The sequence below is a fragment of the Myiozetetes cayanensis genome, unplaced genomic scaffold, assembly GCF_022539395.1.
Source record: "Myiozetetes cayanensis isolate MyiCay16 unplaced genomic scaffold, myiCay2020 scf9, whole genome shotgun sequence".
NCBI lineage: Eukaryota > Metazoa > Chordata > Aves > Passeriformes > Tyrannidae > Myiozetetes > Myiozetetes cayanensis.
The window spans coordinates 13682688-13693547 of record NW_026088185.1 but is presented as its reverse complement, the minus strand read 5'-3'; the positions used below and the strand labels follow the sequence as shown (position 1 = coordinate 13693547).

Below are 10860 nucleotides of genomic sequence, written 5' to 3'. Positions count from 1 at the left end.
CCACCACCCTTTCAATACTGATCAGCTGAAGTACTTATCCCCAACACTGAACAGACTGCTCCTTGTACTGCTAACTTTCTAGGCTCTAATAAACTTCTCTAGCTGCCAACAGATATTAATTACAGTTAGCTGGGCATAAAGAAGAATGTTTCCTAAATCAGTGTATATGACCTCTGTGTTCTACAGACTATTCTTGACTAAGAATACAAGAGCCGTGTCAGTTAATGAGCCAACACATCCTCTAAGAAAATGGCTGCCTTACTTAAATGTCAGAGTTTAAAAAAACATTCAAGAGCTGAATTAAGTAGGGACCAGGTTGTGTTATTGTAAAAAAACATTAGTTCTGATGAATTCTTACTATACAACTGAGCTGGAATGGGAAATAGGGCCTTAAAGATGTTCTGCTTTCTAGGGCTTAATTGACAGAAAGCAGAATATTGTTTTTCTATAAGGCAGCTCAAACTAACATGAAGTAAATATAATTTCTGCATATTATAGGCTACTGTGGAGTCACAAGGTTACCTTATTCTCTTTTTTTCTACCTTGTCAAGTACCAGACACATTAGCAAGAATACACTTTAATCAGAATTGATTACAGATCAGCCATTAGAAATTCATATGCCTGGCCTGGCCCTGTTTGCAGAAAATTCTCTTCTCCCTGTAGCATGTGTTGTAAATATAGTTACCGTAATAGTTATAGTCCTACTGGAAGAAGAAAACACTTTCTTTCTGTTGTTATGTGCATATGTGTATGTTAAGATATATAACTTTTTCATCAAGTAGCTAGTTTACTTTTGTTATGTCAGAAGATCCCAACTAGTTCGGTAACAGGAGCCCATATCTAGGATACTATGTGTTTCATTTTTGCTGAGGCTATATTAGAAAAATATCCTACATAAACAATGGAGAAAAGTTACTATATTCTCATCCTGTCTCTTCAACCATAATTCAATGCTCTTTTCAGTAATTATGTTCACTTACTTTATTATCCTACCTTTGATCACTGGACCATTATGTCTTGAGCAACATTTATATTTCAATTATATGCTACAGCGAGGGACCTTTGGTTGTAGTGCTCAGTTTTTCTGTTCAGGCTCGAGGCTGGAACAGCATGCAGGAAGTGCCTGTGTACCTTGGAAGCCACAGAGCAAAGAGGTGCCAGTTGAAGTTCTTGCAGTACCTCCTATTATGCTTTGTTCTTCTTTAGCATGAGCACACTCTCGTGCAGCTGCAGTGCAGGGTACCCCTGTTCCAGTCACTGCTGCGAGAAAAAGGCTCATGTGGAGAATTAGAGCTGTAGCAGTGTACATCTTTGTGTTACTCTGTTGCAGAACCATTAGGAGAGCACAGGGATCTAATAGGCTAAAAATAAATAAGCATTGCAATGTACATATAAGTATTAAACAAAATGCCTTTAAAATTCTGGACAAGCGAGAGATGCAGATTTGATTATAAAATCAGGAGTCAAAATTTTTTATGAAGTACATATTCAGCTATTACAGGATTTCAGTCCTCCACCTGCTCAGAGGTAGATTCACAGCACATTTAAAGATCGGGAAAACAACACAGAGCTGTCACTAAGATCATATTTTCTCTTACACTTTTTATGTCCTGTGAGACAATTTAAGCAAACACATAGCCAGCCCTCGCACTAGAAGAGCTGAAAACCTGGATTGGCAGCGGGCAGCAGCAGTCCTTTACAAAGTGGTGGAAGTCACAGGAATGCTGTTCTGATGACCCTGTTGTTTGTGCTTTTCAACGCAGCTTCTGGCTCTGTGCCAAAAGTCCCTCAAGTCCCACCTACTCAAACCTAACACAGCATAAGGCAACACTGCCCCCGAATTGAGTATCCCACCTTTTCCTTGCTCACACCCCCATGGTGGGACAGCTTCTGATGCCGTTTCATACTGCAGCAGATAAAAGAACTCAAACTCATATGACAAAAAACAGTGATGGCACGTTTTAGACTTTTATATTGTAGGAATCAACAAATCCCCTTCCCAGAACTAGCCTTAGCAAGGAGGTTACTATATACCAGGTTAATATAAAGCAATCAAGATACAACATTTATTTTCAGACCTCCTTGGATTTTTTGTTTCTCTAGTCCATGCAAGATTATGGAAATACCTGGAACGTGTTCTGCATCTTGGAAAAATTGGGCAAAGGCACACCACCATCTGCTGGACAAAACTGGATCAGCACTGTGGTGAAAAGCAGCTGGGAAGAAGACAGATTTGCATGGAAGGTTATTTGCACATTCTACTGCCACTGCCCTGGGGAGCTGCCCAGAGGTGCTGCTGCATTAGAGCAGGAGCTGCGAGGCACAGAGACGGGCACACCTGCATTGCACGTGAGGCTGGCACTGTGCAGCACAGCATTCCTGCACAGCAAGCAGCAGGCTGCAGCCAGTCAAGCAAATGGGCTGCTAGGAGACCTAACTGCTCCACACATGGAATAGACTCAAGTGTATGTACTTTAGTCACTTTATTTGTATCTATATACATTACATTTTGATTCTCCAGGTAGTCAAGGTGGTTATTCTCAAATAGTTTAGTACATCAATTTTATAAAATACAGCTGAACCAAGGTAGAATAAAAATACATACATTATGGTACATTAAGTGCTTTGAATAATGACTAGTCTGGCCACCAGCTAGTGAGCAATTCATTTGGTTTTGGTCATTCTCACAGAGGAGAGTCCACAGGTAACTTACTTCTCTGAGCCCAGCTTAACTCCTTATCAGCAAGTCCCCTGTGCCTTTTAGGGACAGAATGGACCCCTGGGCCACTACAAGGGGCTGTCTACATGATGACTCAAAGTCATTGCTTCTGACTGGGACAAGATTTAGACATTTGTCACAAGGCCTCAGATCAAAACAACAGAAGAAAAAGAGCCAGTGTAGCTCTGAAGAAATGCGGTCTTCATGTTTGAAATTGAGATTTACTTACACACATATGTACTAAACCTGTGTTGTAAAGAAAATAAACTCTGACCAAAGGGTTCATCCTCAGGCGTTCTACAGGGACACAGACCTAACACAGCCTCCCAAGCTCTCTCCAAGATCTCTTGTGCATGAAGCATTGCTCTCCTGAGAAAGTCAACCTTGTAGCAATTGAAATGCCAGGACAACTCTTATTCTGAAAAGGGAACATTGGAAGAGACCCATTCAGCTGCTGGGATTTGAACTAGAAACACTTACAGCTTTATGTGTGACATGGCGCCCAAAGATGTCCCAGTTCCAGTTGATACTGCAGTTACTGTGTTCCTCACGATCAGTAGCTTGCTATTTACTCCAGTCTAGCCAGGACTAGTCTATCAGCCACATCCTGGCCCAACATCAGCTATAAATGCCAGTTCAAGGTAACTCCTGCAAATCTCTCCAACTTCTGTAACTTCAGCCCAAGAAGGTCACAATTCCCACATCTGAACACATATGGAAAAACAGTGGAAGGTTCTCTCACTTCTACAGTGCTGAGGGCCTCGTGCTGTCATGTACAGGGCAGTATTAGCTACCATCAGACAATTAAGTTGCTTTAGAGCCAGCTGCTTGAGACTCTGGAAGACAAGCAGTATAGAGGAGCCACACATCATAGAAGTAAGGGCTACTAGTGACAGGATCGGGCTAGCATGTCACAGCTCTGCATCAGCCTAGTGCAGATGCCTTGATGTGCTCCATCAACCAATCCACATACTGACAAAGGTGGAAGACAACATAATTAGCTGCTATTGGGTCACCTTAGCTGAAAGTCAAGTTTTTTTCTCTGTAAACTTTAGGAAGGGAAGGAGGATGAAATATGTAAACTTCAACTGAAACCGGAACAGATTCAGGCTGCGTGGCATGTTCTTTCACACTGATGAAACAAGACAGAAGGTAGAGGCCACAGAAGTGAGAGTAGCACTGAGCTGATGAACTGGTTGACCTGATTAAACAAGGCCCCCCACACAGCTAGGCATCCTGGGAGTACATGTCAACAAAGGAGGCAAGATGTATCCCAGAGGTGATCAGCTGTACCTGATGCACTATGTTGGACTTAAGGAATTCTGGGTAGAGTATGCAAGTACTGTGTCATCTTCCCACAGCACACATCACTGCACCCCCAGAAACAACTATTACATTGTACTGAGGAAGTGAGAATACTTTAATTTCTGCTGCTTCAAGCATCTTTGCTCATCCTCTAATATGGTTTTGCAATAGGGTGGGGAAGACTTCTTCCAACACAAATGACTGTTGCCTCTGGCAGCTCAGACGTGAGCTACACTGCTTGGTTTTGGAGCCAACAGCTCAGATCTCACTGCTGGCTTTTTTCCTTCTCAGTGTTGCCCAGCTGTCATTGCTGAACAGCCACCAACATCTGCTGCAGAAGACAATACTGAACACAGGAGGAGTGATGAAAATGCACATTTCAATCTGTAGTGCAGTGAAGAAGGCATTATCAGGCAACTGGTTAGAACAAGCAAGTGATCACAAAGAGCTATCCTGCCCCAGATTCCATAATCATTTCAAGTCCTTCCAATAGAAACTAGAAATCAAAGGACAGTATTCTTGCCTTTCAAACTCATAAAAAGAGTCTTGTTTACTGGCCTATATTATAATGACACTAAAAAGTAAACTCATCACCTACAAAACCAGGTAAAAATTAGTAAAAATGGAAAGAAGTGCTTATTGTCATAATATAGAGATTCACAGATCTCTGTACATCTTATCCATTATACAAGATACCTGTTATTACAGGTTTTCCTTTTTACAGAAAACAACAACTACATTCATCTCAGTGACGAAAAAAAATATCATGTCACAAATGCAAGAAAAACATTCTCCTGGCAAAGCTTCACAATGAGGTAAATGCATTGCTTGAAAGTCCAGAGGAGCTGAAATGGCTTTGAAGTGATCTGCCAGGAATGATGGTTGCATTAAGGAGAAAGTTGTCGCTCTAAAGCCATATGCTTCATTTTGTCTAGCAACTTAGTGCCTTCTACTACAGAAAGGGTTAATCTGCTTCATAATTACAGTTAATCAAGTCTTGCTAAATTAAAGGCTATATTTTTTAGTTACCTGTTTCCAGGGATTTGGGCAACGCTCAGATCAAAGTTCTGTTTAGGACTGACAGGATATGCTTTGGAGTTTGCAGTATGCTGATGACTGACAACCCATTTTTATGGGACTCAGCTAAAATGAAATCATGACAGATAAAGACAGAGTTGTACTGCACTAATACAACTTAAAGATGGAGACATAGGGTCTTATAGATGTGGAGCTGCCTTAAAAAAATACTGTTCACAGAACCCAGGAAAAATTCAAACTATGGAGCATAAGCAGGACAAGGTATTAATGGATCCTAAACAGGTCAACTACAGACCACTGCAACAATAGTAGAACTCATGAATTAACTTCATTCTTCTCTCACCCATCCACACACAGGAGGTTTATTTCACATTTGCAGTACCACACATCTGCTACAGAAACATGAGCTGCACACATTCAACACCATTTTGGCAGTGCAAGACTTACATCATGTACTTCTACACCATCAGGATCCGCATAGTATCTCATTTCAGTACTCTTACAAGGAGTATCACCTTCCCTACTGACAGAAGGGATGTCTCATCAATGCTGTTCTGTGGTACCTTACATCTTACATCCTTACCGAGGCAGGTTTGCTTATCATCCTCCAAGAGAGGATTAAAGTGCAACAAGCAGATTTCACACTTCCCAACATGAACACACATGGTCCGTGTAAACATGGAACTGCAATCCTCTGGACAGACCGCTGGACGAGAGTGGCCTATAATGTCACTGCCCTCTTGTTGCTTCCCAATATGGGCTTTAACTTAGCAATTCAGGCCCAGCCCTGTCCAATGGTCTGGCACCATCAGGAAATACTTGTCCATAGCTTCACAAAACCTGGTCCGGTACAGTTCTGGAGAGACCACAGTGGGCATCTTACCTAAGGTGTAAGAGTCAATAGCAGTTAGAAATGGGCTAGACAGTATACTGCAGTACAGACAGATGTCACATGACATTGCATCACCAGACAGCGTAAACATGAAGGCAACAAGACAGAAGGAGAAGTGTAAGGTCTTGCACCTGGGAAAACATAATCCAGGAGCATAGCATAGGCTGGGATCTACCTGTCTGGAGAGCAGCTCTGTGAAAGGGACCTGGGGGTCCTGGTGGACCAGCAACTCAGAATGAGTGAACAGCACTGCTACTACTGCAGGGAAAGCCAGCTGGGTTGTATCAACAAGGGCAGCAGCAGCAGAGGTAAAGAAGTCATAATATCACATAATCAAAGCATTATCTTTCACCTGGAATGTACTACTTCCAGGCCACGCTTGAATACTGTGGTCAGTTTTGGTCCCCAATACACAAAAAAAAATATGTGGAGGGTCCAGACAAGGGCCAGAGAGACATAAGGACTGGGAAGCCCACCATATGAGGAAATGCTGAAAGAGCTGTGTTTGTTCAGCCTTGGAAAAAGAAGACTTAGAGAACACCTTATCACTATGTTCCAGTACTTATAGAGTGGCTACAAAGAAGATGGAGACTTCCTTTTTACAAGGAGTCACATGGAGCAGATGCAGCGTAACAGGTATGAGTTATTCCTGGGCAGATTCCAATTAGATACAGGAGTAAAATTTTTCACAATGAGAACCATCAACCATTGGAATAATATCCCCAGGGAAGTGATGGATTCCCCAACATGCACATTTCTAAGATTCAGCTGCACAGGGTGCTGAGCCATCTTGTCTAGACCGTGCTTTTACCAAGAAAGGTTGGACCAGATGATCCTTGAGGTCCCTTCCAACCTGGTATTCTATAATTCCTTCCCCTGTTCTGGACAACTTAATCTACTGTCGCAAATGTTCATGGTGGGGAAGCTATGGACTTATTAGCACAGTTAAAGACAGCTTCCATTTAACAAGAAAACTCGATCAAAAGTTTCACTTTCTTTCTGTACTTACCTTGTCCTCCCAAGATGCCAGTTGACTTTACTACCATTTCAAGCTTTTTGTCCCAGGTAAAAGTGCGGATATAGTCTGTTTCAATTAAAAAAAAAAAAACCACATACAAACATGTTTTATCTGCTGTAACTCAAGTAACATTGTTCTAAAATGCATCTATTTTCCCCCAAAAAGGGAAAGAAAGAAGTAGCCTTTCATAGTCAGAGTTTCAGTGTTTTCCCTACCAGTTGCTTTACTATCTGTAGCACTGATTATATTTGGGTAGGGTGAATACAGTATTTCCAAAGCCCAGCAAGAGCACAATCAACTTTGCCCATCTCTACAAAAATAGATTGCCCAGGCATGTCTGTCTTGATCCATGTTACAGTATCAAGGGCTCATTTACAAGAGTCGCTTAGCTCATCCTTATCCCAGAAAACCCACTTTGCCATAACAGCTCCCACCGCCTTACTGCAACAGCCAGCAGCAGCAAGGACAACTCTCCCTTTAAGCCAGTATTTCTCATCATTGCAGCCACCTACAGATAACAGAAAGCAAATGCTTTCCACTTCATGTTAGGAAAGAGTAGAAACATCACCAGTGACCCTGACTGGAAGAGGGGGCTGCAAGATGACTTCAGAATTCTTTCCAAGCCCCTTTCAGAAAAAGCACACTCAGTCATTACAAGCACATGAACACTACAGTCTGTAAAGCTGAAGCTGCAATAAGATCAGTTTTTCATTACTGGATATCATTACCTCCTAACATTTGACTACAGCTGTGATTATATGATTTTGAATCCTAAATTTACAGAAGGCCACCATTAGTATCTACGCTTCATCTCAGCTATGCTTAACACAAACTCAGCCAGACCTAGCAATCTTAAGACTTATTCTTTTATCTGAATACTCTTTGAAAACACTCCTTAGTGTTTTGGGACTGATATCATCAGTTTGTGCACTAAATACTGTCATTTCACGCCCCAAGACCTGGAGTCCCACACAACAGGGGCTACAAAAAAAGTCTTCAAAGGTTTTTACAGACCTGTTTCCTGTATCACATTAGGATCTAAGATAGGTAGAGATACTCAGAGATACCCTCAGATTCAAATGCAGACCAAGCTAATGGTTTTCAGTTCCAGTCCAATGCAAATTTAGCTTGAGGACTTTGTAAGTTCTTGGAGTATCATTTAGACAACATTGTCATAGCCTGATACAGCAGAAATGTTCTCTCTTCTTGAAGATATTTGTTTTCAACAAATTCCTTCAGATATTTGTTGTTAAACAGTGAAGGGACTGTTAGCTTTAAACATAAAATATACTCTTTAATCAGGTAAGACTTGGCACAGGACAACAAAAAGCCACACAAGAAGGAGCACAGTTTCATCCTATTTACCCAAATATTCAAGAATCTACAAAAGCCCAAAGTAGTAACAACTTGCAGTTCTTTGTAGCTGGGACTTTAATTCTCAATTAGAAATGTTATGGAAATGGTTTTCAAGCTTGAAAATTACTTATAAGAGTAAACCAGGCCTCCTGGCTTGAGATCTCATCTGGAAGAATTTATGAGCTAAGTTTCAAGACCAATTCATTTCCACGAGTCACTTCCACATCCTTAAAATTGTCCTCATTCCAAGTCCTTTATACAACACAAGTTTGTCTAAAGATAAAGCTCTACTTTTCCATCACAAGTCAGAGGACACAGCAAGGTAATTACTGCACTGTCACCCATTTATCCCGGTCTGACTATATGATCACCAGTGATCCCATGATGTTTAACTTCCCCCTTCCAATCCTACCAATACTGTTTCTCCTTAGATTCCCTCCACATGAGTCAAAACTTAAAAGACTCCGTAAATATGACTTAAATTTAAAGGTTAATTAAAAGCATACAAATAACCTTCCCTCCTTCAACGGGAGTCAAAGTGTAGGTTAACCACCAACTTGAGTGCTTTTTCACTACCTGTGAGGCCTCCTGTATATCCTCTTAGCAAAGCAAATGCTAATAATAAGTCTCTACAAGACTCAGAAAGATTTCCTGTCCCCATTTTCAACACCCATAAGAGAGTACTCCACCAGGGAGAAGACAAGATTTCCTGACACACATCTCTCTGGTGGTGGTACAGTTCTAAGAGTACTATAAACACCTAAGCCAGAAGAAATCTGTTTCACCATCCGAAAGCAAGAAAATACAAAAGGCAACCTACCAATGATCCCAACAACCAGCTCATTGTTGGTATCATCACGACCCACCAGCAGGGAATAGTCGATGATGAGATGGCTGGAGAGGAACTGGGAATCGCTGTGTATGGAAGCTCTCAGCACAGCTTTGCAATGGGAACGGATGTACAAAGGATTGTCCCGAACCATCTTCAGAAGGTTCTCATCCAGCAGGACTACATCACAAGTTTCCTTGCCGGTTTCAGTTTTAACATTTCTATTCCGGAGAGAGCCCTTCAGGTCAAACACCTGCAAATGGAGAACAGCACTACTTTGTTCCACTTGTCTGTAGGGTTAAAACTTCAACACACCTAACTGTCTGAGAAGGCAGCACAGCAGAGCAACTGTTTCCTTCTCTGCAGGAAGAAGACAGTTAACAAACAGTATTTCTGTACTACAAGAATTAGTTTCCTCAGTGGAGAGTAGTATGTAAGCCTAGGTGAAAGCTCTGCCACCTCAATTCACAAGTTTGAGGCAAGTAATTTCATTAATATTTAGTCTAATAGGGAAAAAATGTGTCCTAATTTTTTTTTATATTAGTTAGGTAAACTCAGTTTTCCACCCAACTTCTACAGAGTCAACGCTGACAAAAATAAAGCCAATGAAGAGGGAGGTGGGTCATGCACAAAGCACTGTTTAACATCTATTAACACTGGCAAAGCAAGACACAGACCATCATTAGGTTGGAAATGATCTCTGCAGGTCTCAAGTCCAAAGTCCTGCTTGAAGCAGGCCCTGTTAGAGAAGGTTTTTCAAGCTCTGCTCAGTCAAGATTTAACTCACTTCAGGAACAGAGTCTGTCTGTGTGTCTATTTTGTAGTCCCTAACCCCTTCTCAGGATTTAAACAACAAACAAGCAAAAAGAAAACCCACAACAATATCCTTTACATCTATCTAGAATTCCCTCATTTCACTTCCTCCCACAAACATCCCCTGTTTGAGGTGAGGCACTGGGAAGTAAGGTGGAAAGAACTGATACACTCTACTTAAGTAGTGATGCTTTTTTGAATTTCTTTTTCAGCACCAAATCTCTATTTGAAAAGAATTTCCCCCTAATCATTTTAAGGTCTTCATTCTACAGCCTGACAAAGATTGTTTTTCCTTGACTGAAAACTCAAAATCTTGTCCCACACCTGAAGTGGTTGCAAGAAAGAACAGTGGGTTGAAAACATTAATAGTTCCCCCCACTACAGTAACTCACAATCTCTGTGAGTGAGGCTCTAATTCTAAATCAGTCTGTAATCCCAGTCAGTTTTTCTGAAAGCTTTGTAAAAAGGTTTTGTAATTTCCTAATTAGGTTGGTAATGCTTTCAAACACCAGAGATACAGGAACAAGCAAGACTTCTAAAAACTGAACCCTGCACTATACCCATCTGAACTAGCCAATACAGGCACCAAGTTAATGAGGATCACATAAGAAAGAAACAGGCATGAACTGTCATCTTTGAGCAGTGCTGGATACAGACAGCACACACAAAGTTAAAAGTTACCTAGATGGCTGCTGGTGACCCTGCTCTTGCTCCCAGTCACAACTGCACGGCAAGGGAACAGAACGCTTCGTTCTTACCTGAGCCATTTTCCTGCCATAGAAAAGGTTTTCCATAACAAGCAGATCCAGCTTCTTTTCAGTGTTGTTTTGAGAGTTCTTGTAACCAATTCGATATACCCCAAGGATTTTGGCCAGTGCTGTGGGCTTCT

General features: G+C 41.4%; 1 protein-coding gene across 4 annotated transcripts in view; it reads right to left on the bottom strand.

Moving 5' to 3' along the window:
• Nucleotides 1-2467: 2467 nt before the first annotated feature.
• The window catches only part of PIKFYVE (phosphoinositide kinase, FYVE-type zinc finger containing), a 64269-nt gene continuing 55876 nt past the window's right edge, over nt 2468-10860 (bottom strand). For all 4 annotated transcript variants that reach the window (XM_050339519.1, XM_050339517.1, XM_050339520.1 and 1 more), the window contains 4 exons: nt 10730-10858; nt 9150-9411; nt 6965-7039; nt 2468-5946 (listed from right to left, as the gene is read on the bottom strand). In XM_050339519.1, the coding sequence (XP_050195476.1) occupies nt 5831-5946; nt 6965-7039; nt 9150-9411; nt 10730-10858 (582 nt within the window). In that variant the 3' untranslated portion in view covers nt 2468-5830. The remainder of the gene's footprint in view (nt 5947-6964; nt 7040-9149; nt 9412-10729; nt 10859-10860) is intronic.